General features: G+C 45.5%; 1 protein-coding gene across 1 annotated transcript in view; it reads left to right on the top strand.

The window, feature by feature from the left end:
- The first annotated feature begins 251 nt into the window (after positions 1-251).
- The window catches only part of LOC120052423 (SRSF protein kinase 2-like), a 54,623-nt gene continuing 40,121 nt past the window's right edge, over positions 252-14,753 (top strand). The window contains exon 1 of the mRNA XM_038999307.1: positions 252-846. Within this exon, the coding sequence (XP_038855235.1) occupies positions 809-846 (38 nt within the window). The 5' untranslated portion in view covers positions 252-808. The remainder of the gene's footprint in view (positions 847-14,753) is intronic.

Raw genomic sequence — 14,753 nt, 5'->3', positions numbered from 1 at the left:
TGGCAGATAGAGGGGGAGTCAGATCTGTGTGGCATTGCCCCGAGATACAGGATGTCGTAATAAGGCAAAGGGGATGGAGGGAAGGAGGGAGGTCCGGACCACGCAGGGAGAGGGGTAGGAGAGACCTCAAGGAGAAATAGTTTGGTTTCCCATTGGTCCCAGCCCTCCCACCCCCCTCTCTCTGTCAGGCAGTGGTTTGTTCCAGTTCGCTCTGGGCTCTGTTGTTGTGCAGAGCTGCAGAAGGCCTGCTAGAGCCAGCTACTGCACTGCTGCTGTTTTGGAAAGAGAGAGAGAAAGGGAGAGAGAGTGAAAAGGAAGAGGAGGACAGACAAAGCGGATTGAGACTGTGGGAGCTTGTGTGTTCATTTCATCACCATTTAAGAACCAACCAAGGAGGACAGAGAACAGGAGGAAAGAGAGTCAAAAAACGACTCTGAAAAAGCGAAAGTGAAATAGAGGGTGAAGGAGGTAAAGGAAGGGAGGAAGCTGGGTCTGAGGAAAGGCGTCTGACATTGCTTGTCTCGCTTCACACGCAGGAAGATTTCTGCTCAGCCAGCCCACAGCTGCTTTTTCCCCCTTACTACTCTTGGAGCGTTGTCCTCCATCCTTTCTTCTCCTCTGAGCAAGAGGAGGAGAGCTAGAAGGAGAAAGAGAGGAGGAGGAGGAGGGGAGGCAGCCCCCCCTCCCCCTTACACAGACACACGGCACAGAACGAAGGGAGAGAGAGAGAGAAGCAGAGAAAAGAGAGCCTGTTCCTTGCCGTCTCTCTGTCGTCCCTCGGCGAGCGAGCGGCTAACAGGCACCGCTCATGTCCATGAACTCAGAGAAATCCTCGTCCCCCGAAAGGTAACATGTCCTCCCCTGCCCCCCTGTCTCTCCGTCCGTCTATCTCTATGCCATGCATTTTGTCTGGCTGACTGTCATTCTGTCTTCTGCTCCAGAATTCCCCCATATCCTTCCCTCCCTCCCCACCCACCCTCCTTCCTTCTCTCTCTATCCATCTGTCTCTCCGTCTATCCTTATCTCTGTCCATCTCTAGCCGGTTGTTGTCTGCTATTGTTTGTAGAGGGTGCAGTGTGCTGACACGGTGAGGAAAAAGGCGCAGTGGTCAATTGTTGCATGCTGATGTAGCTTTTCATACAGGCAGTGGAAAAACAACAACACCTGATCAAACCATCTGTCTGTCTGTATGATGATGATGCTGCTCCTGCTAAGGCTATGAGGGACTCACACAGCATATCTGTCAACATGTCAACATTAGCACAGCCACTAGCATATCTCAGCAGGACAAAACAATCACACTTCAAATGACGAACACATCACCAGCAGCACATCTCAAAACACATGAAAGACAACAACCGAACATCAGACCTCGTACAACCATCCCCCCCAAAATGGAATAAAATGTTGTTGTTCGCGTACACATATTTTGCAGATGTTATTCCAGGTGCAGCGAAATGCTTATGTCTCTAACACCAACAGTGCAGTAATACCTTACAATACCTTACAATACACACAAATTAAACAAATGTAAATTAAGAAATATCAGAACAAGCAATGTCAGATTCTGGAGTGTAAATGCGTGTGCGTGTGCGCGTGTGTGTGTGTATGTGTGTATATGTACAGTTGAAGTCGGAAGTTTACATACACTTAGGTTGGAGTCATTAAACTTGTTTTTCAATCACTCCACAAATTTCTCGTTAACAAACAATGGTTTTGGCAAGTCGGTTAGGACATCTACTTTGTGCATGACACAAGTAATATTTCCAACAATTGTTTACAGACAGATTATTTCACTTATAATTCACTGTATCACAATTCCAGTGGGTCAGAAGTTTACATACACTAAGTTGACTGTGGCTTTAAACAGCTTAGAAAATTCCATAAAATGATGTCATGGCTTTAGAAGCTTCTCATAGGCTAATTGACATCATTTGAGTCAATTGGAGGTGTACCTGTGGATGTATTTCAAGGCTTACCTTCAAACTCAGTGCCTCTTTGCTTGACATCATGGGAAAATCAAAAGAAATCAGAGAAAAAAATTGTAGACCTCCACAAGTCTGGTTCATCCTTGGGAGCAATTTCCAAGAGCCTGAAGGTACCACCTTCATCTGTACAAACAATAGTACGCAAGTATAAACACCATGAGACCACGCAGCCGTCATACCGCTCAGGAAGGAGACGCGTTCTGTCTCATTTTAAAAGGGTAATTGATCATTATAAAACCCTTTTGCAATTATGTTAGCACAGTTGAAAACTGTTGTGCTGATTTAAAGAAGCAATAAAACTGGCCTTCTTTAGACTAGTTGAGTGTCTGGAGCATCAGCATTTGTGGGTTCGATTACAGGCTCAAAATGGCTAGAAACAAAGAACTTTCTTCTGAAACTCGTCAGTCTATTCTTGTTCTGAGAAATGACGGCGACTCCATGCGAGAAATTGCCAAGAAACTGAAGATCTCGTTCAACGCTGTGTACTACTCCCACAGAACAGCGCAGACTGTCTCTAACCAGAATGGAAAGAGGAGTGGGAGGCCCCGGTGCACAACTGAGCAAGAGGACAAGTACATTAGAGTGTCTAGTTTGAGAAACAGATGCCTCAAGTCCTCAACTGGCAGCTTCATTAAATAGTACCCGCAAAACACCAGTCTCAACGTCAACAGGGAAGAGGCGACTCCGGGACGCTGGCCTTCTAGGCAGAGTTGCAAAGAATTTATATTTTATATTCTTCAAAGTAGCCACCCTTTGCCTTGATGACAGCTTTGCACACGTTTGGCATTCTCTCAACCAGCTACACCTGGAATGATTTTCCAACAGTCGTGAAGGTGTTCCCACATATGCTGAGCTCTTGTTGGATGCTCTTCCTTCACTCTGCTCTCCTACTTACCCTAAACCATCTCAATTGTGTTGAGGTTGGGTGATTGTGGAGGCCAGGTCATCTGATGCAGCACTCCATCACTCTCCTTCTTGGTCAACTTGCCCTTACACAGCCTGGAGGTGTGTTGGGTCATTTTCCTGTTGAAAAACAAATGATAGTCCCACTAAGAGCACACCAGATGAGATGGCGTATTGCCGCAGAATGCCTTCTCTATCCATTATGGTATGAGGTCGGTGGGTTTGCAGAGCCTTCCCCAAACCATAGCCCTAACCTTAACCACTTGGAATTAATGCCGAAACTGTTAACATCGTGAGTTTTTTCTGTTTTTTAAACCCTGTAACAGTGCAGAACTAACTCTGATACCATGAGGAATTAATGCGTCAAAAATAGACATTCATCCATAATAAGTCGAATTTCGAAGAAGAACTATGGGCTCTTGTTGCAGTATAAGAAGGCATCCAGAATGTATGTTAATGTCATAACAAAGCCGGCTTATATTATGCCTAATGCATTATCTGTCACGATCGTCTTCTGGTGAATGAGTGGACCAAGGCGCAGCGTGATATAAATACATCCTCTTTTTTATTTACGAAGAAGATGACCACGAAACGAAACACTTTACAAACTAACAAAACAACAAACGACCGTGAAGCTACAAAACGAAAGTGCACACACAAGCTACTAACGTTTAGACATAGACAATTACCCACAACCTGCCTAATGCCTATGGCTGCCTAAAATATGGCTCCCAATCAGAGACAATGACAGACAGCTGTCTCTGATTGAGAACCATTCAGGCAACCATAGACATACCTAGACACCTACACTAAACACAACCCCATAAACTCTACCAAAACCCCCTATACAATACAACCACCCAAGACGAGACAAATACACACAAACATCCCCCATGTCACACCCTGACCTAACTAAAATAATACAGAAAACAAAGATAACTAAGGCCAGGGCGTGACATTATCAGTGATATACAATGCAATATGAGTATCTATGCCAACAGACGGTATACAAGTGTATTAATGCTAATATGTGAGCAGGTTTATATGGGCTAATGTATTTGTGTAAGAGGGCAGATTATTTGAAGTGTATCACCAATAGGCCTATTCATCATTATATTTTATTTAATCATCTGAGAGCTTTATCTGGATATCTGTGCCAAATCACTATATTGGGCCTGTGTTTGGGGTATCATTGCTTTATTTTTAAAGTACCATCTGGGCCAGAGGAACACACACACACACACACACACACACACACACACACTGCTGAGTTAGATTGAGCTAAACTGTGATAGCCATCAGTCAGTTGAGCTGACTAGCTGAGACGCCAGCAGCGGGAGCAGCCTATCTACTTCTGTGTGAATTAGGATGGGGGATAGCTAGAGGGGAAGGATAGAGGGAGGGATGGAAGAAGTGGGGTAGGAGGAGAGCTGTGAGCGTAATGACGCTCTGCCTCTGACACTTTTTTTTAAAGCAGCAGGCAGGCAGATTTTGACGACGGCTGTTGTGTAAGATGGCACTAGAGGCATGGCAGGGGAAAGGAGGTAAAACTGGTTCTTGATCAGATATCTTTCTTTCATCCCTAATGGTTATGATGATTACTGTGACCAGGTAATCTGACCCTAGATCTGTGGTTAGGGAGAACTACTAAGGACTGTACCTCGAGCCATGGCATGGATGTATGCAGCTGGGAAGGGAGGGATTGGGGGAGGTTTGGGAGGGGTGTGCGTTTTGACATCTGAGGGTTTCAGTATGTGTTTGTGTTTGGTTGCAGTCTTTGTTCTATAACAGAATGTAAATGTAATGTACTGTTTTATTAGTCCACAGCTGAGCTGAGCTGGGGTGTCGGTGGCATGATGTTCTACATGGATGGGGTCGGGTGTTTGTGTCTGGACTGCAGTGCTTAGTTTGAGAGAAAGTGGAAAGAGAAACGGAGACAAGGAGACAGAGGGAGAAAGCTAAAGAGACAGAGAGAATGAGCAGAGAGAGAGAGAAAGCTAAAGAGACAGAGGAGACAGAGGAGACAGAGTGAGCGAAAGCTAAAGAGACAGAGAGAATGAGACAGAGAAAGCTAAAGAGACAGAGAAAGCTAAAGAGACAGAGAGAAGGAGACAGAGAGAAGGAGACAGAGAGAAGGAGACAGAGAGAAGGAGACAGAGAGGAGGAGACAGAGAGGAGGAGACAGAGAGGAGGAGACTGAGAGGAGGAGACTGAGAGGAGGAGACTGAGAGGAGGAGACTGAGAGGAGGAGACTGAGAGGAGGAGACTGAGAGGAGGAGACTGAGAGGAGGAGACTGAGAGGAGGAGACTGAGAGGAGGAGACTGAGAGGAGGAGACCGAGAGAGAGAGAGAGAAAGCTAAAGAGACAGAGAGAAGGAGACCGAGAGAGAGAGAGAAAGCTAAAGAGACAGAGAGAATGAGACAGAGAGAATGCGACAGAGAGAAGGAGACAGAGAGAAGGAGACAGAGAGAGAGAAAGCTAAAGAGACAGAGAGAAGGAGACAGAGAGAAGGAGACAGAGAGAAGGAGACAGAGAGAAGGAGACAGAGAGAAGGAGACAGAGAGAAGGAGACAGAGAGGAGGAGACAGAGAGGAGGAGACAGAGAGGAGGAGACAGAGAGGAGGAGACAGAGAGGAGGAGACAGAGAGGAGGAGACAGAGAGAAGGAGACAGAGAGAGAGAGAAAGCTAAAGAGACAGAGAGAAGGAGACAGAGAGAAGGAGACAGAGAGAAGGAGACAGAGAGAAGGAGACAGAGAGGAGGAGACAGAGAGGAGGAGACAGAGAGGAGGAGACAGAGAGAAGGAGACAGAGAGAAGGAGACAGAGAGAGAGAGAAAGCTAAAGAGACAGAGAGAAGGAGACAGAGAGAAGGAGACAGAGAGAAGGAGACAGAGAGAAGGAGACAGAGAGGAGGAGACAGAGAGGAGGAGACAGAGAGGAGGAGACAGAGAGGAGGAGACTGAGAGGAGGAGACTGAGAGGAGGAGACTGAGAGGAGGAGACTGAGAGGAGGAGACTGAGAGGAGGAGACTGAGAGGAGGAGACTGAGAGGAGGAGACTGAGAGGAGGAGACCGAGAGAGAGAGAGAAAGCTAAAGAGACAGAGAGAAGGAGACAGAGAGAAGGAGACAGAGAGGAGACAGAGAGAGAGAGAGAAAGCTAAAGAGACAGAGAGAGGAGACAGAGAGAAGGAGACAGAGAGGAGGAGACAGAGAGGAGGAGACAGAGAGAGAGAAAGCTAAAGAGACAGAGAGAAGGAGACAGAGAGAAGGAGACAGAGAGGAGGAGACAGAGAGGAGGAGACAGAGAGGAGGAGACAGAGAGGAGGAGACAGAGAGAAGGAGACAGAGAGAAGGAGACAGAGAGAGAGAGAAAGCTAAAGAGACAGAGAGGAGACAGAGAGAAGGAGACAGAGAGAAGGAGACAGAGAGAAGGAGACAGAGAGAAGGAGACAGAGAGAAGGAGACAGAGAGAAGGAGACAGAGAGGAGGAGACAGAGAGGAGGAGACTGAGAGGAGGAGACTGAGAGGAGGAGACTGAGAGGAGGAGACTGAGAGGAGGAGACTGAGAGGAGGAGACTGAGAGGAGGAGACTGAGAGGAGGAGACTGAGAGGAGGAGACCGAGAGAGAAAGCTAAAGAGACAGAGAGAAGGAGACCGAGAGAGAGAGAGAAAGCTAAAGAGACAGAGAGAAGGAGACAGAGAGAAGGAGACAGAGAGAAGGAGACAGAGAGAGAAAGCTAAAGAGACAGAGAGAAGGAGACAGAGAGAAGGAGACAGAGAGAAGGAGACAGAGAGAAGGAGACAGAGAGAAGGAGACAGAGAGAAGGAGACAGAGAGAAGGAGACAGAGAGACAGAGAGACAGAGAGACAGAGAGACAGAGAGACTGAGAGGAGGAGACTGAGAGGAGGAGACTGAGAGGAGGAGACTGAGAGGAGGAGACTGAGAGGAGGAGACTGAGGAGGAGACTGAGAGGAGGAGACTGAGAGGAGGAGACTGAGAGGAGGAGACTGAGAGGAGGAGACTGAGAGGAGGAGACTGAGAGGAGGAGACTGAGAGGAGGAGACTGAGAGGAGGAGACTGAGAGGAGGAGACCGAGAGAGAGAGAGAAAGCTAAAGAGACAGAGAGAAGGAGACTGAGAGAAGGAGACAGAGAGGAGACAGAGAGAGAGAGAGAAAGCTAAAGAGACAGAGAGAAGGAGACAGAGAGAAGGAGACAGAGAGAAGGAGACAGAGAGGAGGAGACAGAGAGGAGGAGACAGAGAGGAGGAGACAGAGAGGAGGAGAGAGAGAGAGAGAAAGCTAAAGAGACAGAGAGAGAGAGAGAAAGCTAAGGAGACAGAGAGAAGGAGACCGAGAGAGAGAGAGAAAGCTAAAGAGACAGAGAGAAGGAGACAGAGAGAGAGAGAGAAAGCTAAAGAGACAGAGAGAAGGAGACAGAGAGAAGGAGACAGAGAGAAGGAGACAGAGAGAAGGAGACCGAGAGAGAAAGCTAAAGAGACAGAGAGAAGGAGACCGAGAGAGAAAGCTAAAGAGACAGAGAGAAGGAGACCGAGAGAGAAAGCTAAAGAGACAGAGAGAAGGAGACCGAGAGAGAAAGCTAAAGAGACAGAGAGAAGGAGACCGAGAGAGAAAGCTAAAGAGACAGAGAGAAGGAGACCGAGAGAGAAAGCTAAAGAGACAGAGAGAAGGAGACCGAGAGAGAAAGCTAAAGAGACAGAGAGAAGGAGACCGAGAGAGAAAGCTAAAGAGACAGAGAGAAGGAGACCGAGAGAGAAAGCTAAAGAGACAGAGAGAAGGAGACAGAGAGAAGGAGAAAGCTAAAGAGACAGAGAGAAGGAGACAGAGAGAAGGAGAAAGCTAAAGAGACAGAGAGAAGGAGACAGAGAAAGCTAAAGAGACAGAGAGAAGGAGACAGACAGAGAGAGAGAGAGAAAGCTAAAGAGACAGAGAGAAGGAGACAGAGAGAAGGAGACAGAGAGAGGCATTTATTTATATATAAATATATATATATTTTGTATATATATACATATATATTTGATTTTTATTTTTCGATATGTATACTTTGACAATGTAAGTAATAATGAACTTGCCATGTCAATAAAGTCAATTGAATTGAATTGAATTGAGAGAAAGCTAAGGAGACAAAGAGAATGAGCAGAGAGAGAGAGAAAGCTAAAGAGACAGAGAGAAGGAGAGAGAGAGAGAAAGCTAAGGAGATAGACAGAATGAGCAGAGAGCGAGAAAGCTAAAGAGACAGAGAGAAGGAGAGAGAGAGAGAAAGCTAAGGAGATAGACAGAATGAGCAGAGAGAGCGAGAAAGCTAAAGAGACAGAGAAATAGAGAGGCAGATACAGTAGAGAGATAGATGTCTGTCGTTAGTGCTGTCTGTGGGTTACCTCATTATGGTGTAGGGCTGTTAAGTGATAATGCCGGAGAAGCCAGTGTTTGGGGGATATATTGGCACGGGGGTTGTTAGGCCTGAGACGAAGTTGAGGGATGGCAAACCGTGCCAATATATCCTCCAAACACCGGCTTCTCGGGCTTTGTCACTTTCATACAATGGGTTACCAACATATTAAAATGATTGACATATTTTCATTAAAAACTAATTCATTTATTCTTACTAGTTCATCCTTCCACAAGATATAGTCCTGAAACAAATCTAGGGTTGCTAGAGACGCTGCCCAGTTGTTCAGTCTTTTTGTTCTGTATCTATGGACACATCCCAGTCATTTGTTCTACTGGCTGGCAACGTTCTTATCCCTTGCTTGCTAGCTATCCAACTACGGCTAAATTACAGTCACATCAAAAAGAGCAGCCAGAATAACAGCTGAGAAACGCTGCCTGTCTGTCTAGTCCCGACACGTTCATTACTATGGAACAGCTGGAGATTGAATTTGAATATTGAAACAATGTTGCAAATATCGGAGAGACAGACTGCAAGGTTTATACAAATCTCCGCTGTTGAAAACTAAATGTTAGTCTAAAAGAAATGTGAGATAATGTCTAGATGCTTTTTATAGTGAAGATCAATTTCATAAATAGCCTGGCTGGGCTGATGAGACAGTGGATTGCGCAGTCAGATGGAACAGAGTAAATAGGCATTTTATCGTCATAGATTTAACCGGTGGTAACTCGTTGAATAGACACTAGCTGGAATGCGGTTTTAACCAGTCAGTATTCATGATTTAGAGCCGTTGTATAAAGCCTGCAGCCTCTGTAGCCTGCAACCTGCAGCCTCTGAAAGGTTCTGTCAGCCTCTGAGCTTACAGGGTATACATCTCTGTATATGTCACATAGCCAAGCAGCTGGACCTTGATTTTACAGTATGCTATGCCTCTGCATAAATGTATATGATTGATGTTTGTGACTGTATGAATGAAACTGGTAACTCTCTAGTCTACTGCGTTTTATGCTCTGAGGTGTGTGTGTGTGTGTGTGTGTGTGTGTGTGTGTGTGTGTGTGTGTGTGTGTGTGTGTGTGTGTGTGTGTTGCGTGTGTGTGTGTGTGTGTGTTGCGTGTGTGTTGTGTGCGTGCGTGCAGGTTGTGATTAACATCCGAGACAGAATATGATATGGACGTTTATTGAATAGTTTGGGGTAGGCCGTGTCTTTGAGGAATGCTCCTCAGAGCCAGATGCTGATGACAGGATGCCCTATGCTGGGCAGCTGGCATCGACCCCCCCCCCCCCCCCCCCCCCCCCCCCCCCCCCTCCTCCCCCTGCTTGGAGAATGGGGTTCCGATGACGAGCCTTCAGGTTATTATGCTGCTGGTGGGGAGGTGGAAGGTCGTTGGAAGACTGTTGCTGAAAAACATAAAGTATGAGACAAGGGGTGAGTTGACATAAATAGTCCCCTAGATGTAGCCCATTGGATGACAGAGAGGGAAGTGATTATCCCATGTGTAACTCTGTGTTGTTGTTTTTGTCACACTGCTTTGCTTTATCTTGGCCAGGTCTACCTGGTTAAATAAAGGTGAAATAAAAAGACCAGCCTTACTGATTGAACTTTCGTAAATACATTTGTGTTTTTCTGTGAAACCTTTTTGTGTTAGTGTGTTGTGAGTGGGTGGTGTGTGTTTCTGTGAGATCCCGTGTGTGTCCATGGGTGCCTGCCATGGCCCCCACGTGAGATTGGATAAGCCAACGTGTTTTTACTGTGATTACTGGAGCTGCCACTCAGAGAGAGTGAGAGAGAGTGAGAGAGAGTGAGAGACAGTGAGAGACAGTGAGAGAGAGTGAGACCACACAAAGGGACACCAGTGATAGACAGAATGGTGTCAGCTCCTCCCACCTTCACCAACAGTGGCTGTTTGAATCATCAGAAAGTCAGGGCCAGACAGCACAGTCCTAGGCCACATCGCATTGGTTCTAGTCAGCAAGCCTCCTTTCCCAAATCACCACTGATCTGACACGAGTTGATAGCCAGTGAAGGTCAGACACAGACAGAAACCGAGACAAATGCTACATCCCAAGAATCTCAAACAGCCTACTTCCCTCTTCTCATGTGCCCTCGACCACTTATCTGAAATAAGATTATAAGATTAAGGGAAAGTGAAATGAGACAAGAAGAGGCTGTCGAAATAGAGTATTGGACCTCAGCCAGCCGCCCATGAAGCCCAGTCAGCCCAGAAGTAGCAGCAGTCACATCTGGAGCCGCCATGATCCCTCACATACCGACAGTCCATTCTTTTCTCCCTCCATCTTCAGCCTGCAGTGTGACCCACATTACATCACTACACCCAGGCTGGCTGCTTCATAGATATGCCACAATAGAATAGCAGCTGATATACTGATGTATGAAGCATGATATACTGTAGTGCCAGCGACTAGCAAGAGCGTATGCCGGACCCCATTAGCCCCAATGCATGGTCCCGACCCCCTCTTTGTTTCTCTCACTCTGTGTCTGCAGCATCCCTCTCTTGGCTTCCCTCTCTTTCTCTCTGTGTAACTCTGTGTTGTTGTATGTGTCGAACTGCTTTGCTTTATCTTGGCCAGGTCGCAGTTGTAAATGAGAACTTGTTCTCAACTAGCCTACCTGGTTAAATAAAGGTGAAATTAAAGTGTCTGGCCAGCTGCCATCTCTGTTTCCATTTCTCTCTCTATCTAGCTATATGTATCCATCTCTTTGTCTATATTCTCTCTCTCTGTCTCTGTCTCTGTCTCTGTCTCTGTCTCTGTCTCTGTCTCTGTCTCTGTCTCTGTGTGTGTCAGAAGGGTCAGTAGCAGACCAGACATGGCTCAACTGGTCTCTGTCTGTAGCAGCAGAAGAAGTGACTGTTGTCTGTCAGCTAGTGCCAGTCTGTATACTCAAAGGGCTTGGCGAATTACAATTGGACTGTCTTTTCTATGTATTCTAATTTTAAATGTGTCTGACCTGTGAACATGGGAAGCATTGAGTCAAACAGGGCCTTGAGCAGAATGAACCAGACACACCACACAACACCCCAGAGGATTGGTCATGTGATGTGGCTTTAGTGACCTGATCTACAGGATGAGTCACATACAGGTCGCTAGGGTTCGCACGGAGTCCAGGGTTAAATGGGATGGTTGGGGGACAGAGGAGTTCTTCCATAGCCTTAGCGCCAGTCTGTTTGCATTATCATCATCAGGCAAGGCCTTCCTTACAGTCAGCACAGTCATATATCCAACCTCTGTTCAATCGTCTATAGATGATTTCTCATCGGCTCTGTTCATGTCATGATCACGTTATGAAGAATCACGTTTGTAAATATATTTTGGCATCTGCCTGTTACTCAGGCAGATACCTGCTCTTGTAATTATAAAGGTCTGGCATTGTGATCATCCAAACTATTCCCTCTTCCCTCCCCTTCTGCTGTACTTGAAATGGTTAGTTTGTGTGTGTTAGTGCACTCTCTGTCTCTCTCTCTGTCTCTCTCTCTGTCTCTCTCTCTGTCTCTCTCTCTGTCTCTCTCTCTGTCTCTCTCTCTGTCTCTCTCTCTGTCTCTCTCTCTGTCTCTCTCTCTCTCTCTCTGTCTCTCTCTCTGTCTCTCTCTCTGTCTCTCGCTCTCTCTCTCTTTCGCTCTCCTCTCTCCTCTTCATGCTAGATTATGGAAACATAATTTATAGATCAGCAGGTAAGGGTGCTCTCGAGCGGCTAAATGTTATTTTCCATTCGGCCATCAGATTTGCCACCAAAGCCCCATATAGGACACATCACTGCACTCTATACTCCTCTGTAAACTGGTCATTTCTGTATACCTGTCACAAGACCCATTGGTTGATGCTTATTTATAAAACCCTCTTAGGCCTCACTCCCCCCTATCTGAGATATCTACTGCAGCCCTCATCCTCCACATACAACACCCATTCTGCCAGTCACATTCTGTTAAAGGTCCCCAAAGCACACACATCCTTGGCTCGCTCCTCTTTTCAGTTCGCTGCAGCTAGCGACTGGAATGAGCTGCAACAAACACTCAAACTGGACAGTTTTATCTCAATCTCTTCATTCAAAGACTCACTCATGGACACTCTTACTGACAGTTGTGGCTGATTTGCGTGATGTATTGTTGTCTCTACCTTCTTGCTCTTTGTGCTATTGTCTGTGCCCAATAATGTTTGTACCATGTTGTGTTGCTACAATGTTGTTTTTTTATGTCGTGTTGCTACCATGCTGTTTTTATGTTGTGTTGCTACCATGCTGTTTTTATGTTGTGTTGCTACCATGCTGTTTTTATGTTGTGTTGCTACCATGCTGTTTTTGTTGTGTTGCTACCATGCTGTTTTTATGTTGTGTTGCTACCATGCTGTTTTTGTTGTGTTGCTACCATGCTGTTTTTGTGTTGTGTTGCTACCATGCTGTTATTATGTTGTGTTGCTACCATGCTGTTATTATGTTGTGTTGCTACCATGCTGTTATTATGTTGTGTTGCTACCATGCTGTTATTATGTTGTGTTGCTACCATGCTGTTATTATGTTGTGTTGCTACCATGCTGTTTTTGTTGTGTTGCTACCATGCTGTTTTTATGTTGTGTTGCTACCATGCTGTTTTTGTTGTGTTGCTACCATGCTGTTTTTGTGTTGTGTTGCTACCATGCTGTTATTATGTTGTGTTGCTACCATGCTGTTATTATGTTGTGTTGCTACCATGCTGTTATTATGTTGTGTTGCTACCATGCTGTTATTATGTTGTGTTGCTACCATGCTGTTTTTGTTGTGTTGCTACCATGCTGTTATTATGTTGTGTTGCTACCATGCTGTTATTATGTTGTGTTGCTACCATGCTGTTTTTATGTTGTGTTGCTACCATGCTGTTATTATGTTGTGTTGCTACCATGCTGTTTTTGTTGTGTTGCTACCATGCTGTTTTTATGTTGTGTTGCTACCATGCTGTTATTATGTTGTGTTGCTACCATGCTGTTATTATGTTGTGTTCCTACCATGCTGTTTTTATGTTGTGTTGCTACCATGCTGTTATTATGTTGTGTTGCTACCATGCTGTTATTATGTTGTGTTGCTACCATGCTGTTATTATGTTGTGTTGCTACCATGCTGTTATTATGTTGTGTTGCTACCATGCTGTTTTTATGTTGTGTTGCTACCATGTTGTTGTCATGTGTTGCTACCATGCTGTGTTGTCATGTGTTGCTGCCTTGCTATGTTGTTGTCTTAGGTCTCTCTTTATGTAGTGTTGTGTTGTCTCTCTTGTCGTGATGTGTGTTTTGTCCTATATTTATATTGTATTTTATTTATTTATTTATTTTCATCCCAGCCCCCGTCCCCACAGGAGGCCTTTTGCCTTTGGTACACCATCATTGTAAATAAGAATTTGTTCTTAACTGACTTGCCTAGTTAAATAAAGGTTAAATACAAATAAATAAATATAAATAAAATCTCTCTCACTTCTCTTCCGGTCCTTCTTTTAGTTTCTCTCTTTTCTCTTTGTCATCTGAGGTTCTCTTACATCTGACTGGTTTTCAGGTACTGGAGGTGGTGAAGGTGTAGCGGAGGTGGTGGTGGTGATGGTGGTGCCAGTGAAGGTGGTGCCGGTGGGGGTGATGGATGAGGGGGTGGTAGTGGAGGTGGTGCCAGTGCTAGAGGTTATGCCGGTCGTGCCGGTAGTGATGGTGGTGCCGGTGGAGGTGATGGTGGAGGTAGTAGTAGTACACGTACCACATCTAACAATCAGCTAGAATATCAAAATCAAATATCATTTTATTTGTCACATGGGCCGAATACAACCGTTGTAGACTTTACCGTGAAATGCTTACTTACAAGCCCTTAACCATCCATACAGAGTTAAAATGTAAGAATATTTGCACACACAATAAATAACAGTAACGATACTATACAAGGAGTACCGGTACTGAGTCAATGTGCTGGGGGTACGAGGTAGTAGAGGTAATTGAGGTAATATTATGTACATGTAGGTAGGGGTAAAAGTGACTAGGCAATCAGGAGAGATAATAAACAGAGTAGCAGCAACAAGTGTGAAAGTGTGTCTGGGTGTGTGTGGCGTCAATATGCATGTGTGTGTTTGTTTGTGTGTGTGTGTTTGTTTGTGTGTGTGTGTGTGTGAGAGAGAGAGAGCTCTTTACAGATTAGGAAAGTAGGGGTAAACGCTGGGTCAGCAGAGAACTAATATCTGGGCTGACATAGCTGCTGTATTAACACACTGGAATGATAATGGTCTGTTTGTTTGATTGTTTCTGTGTGTGTCAGCTTGTGTGTGTGAATGCGAGTTCTTTCATGTGTGTGTGCTGTCCCAGGTGGCTGTAAGTGCCCAGCATGAGGGCCTACTATACAGCTCTTAGATCCCCCCCTGAAACCCCCTCCCAGAGACACAGCCCCACCAGATACACATAGAGAGTAGACACAGAGGCACGTAGAGAGTAGACACA

The sequence above is a fragment of the Salvelinus namaycush genome, chromosome 8, assembly GCF_016432855.1.
Source record: "Salvelinus namaycush isolate Seneca chromosome 8, SaNama_1.0, whole genome shotgun sequence".
NCBI lineage: Eukaryota > Metazoa > Chordata > Actinopteri > Salmoniformes > Salmonidae > Salvelinus > Salvelinus namaycush.
Note: the sequence above shows the minus strand (reverse complement) of the source record. Positions and strands in the feature narration are given on the sequence as shown.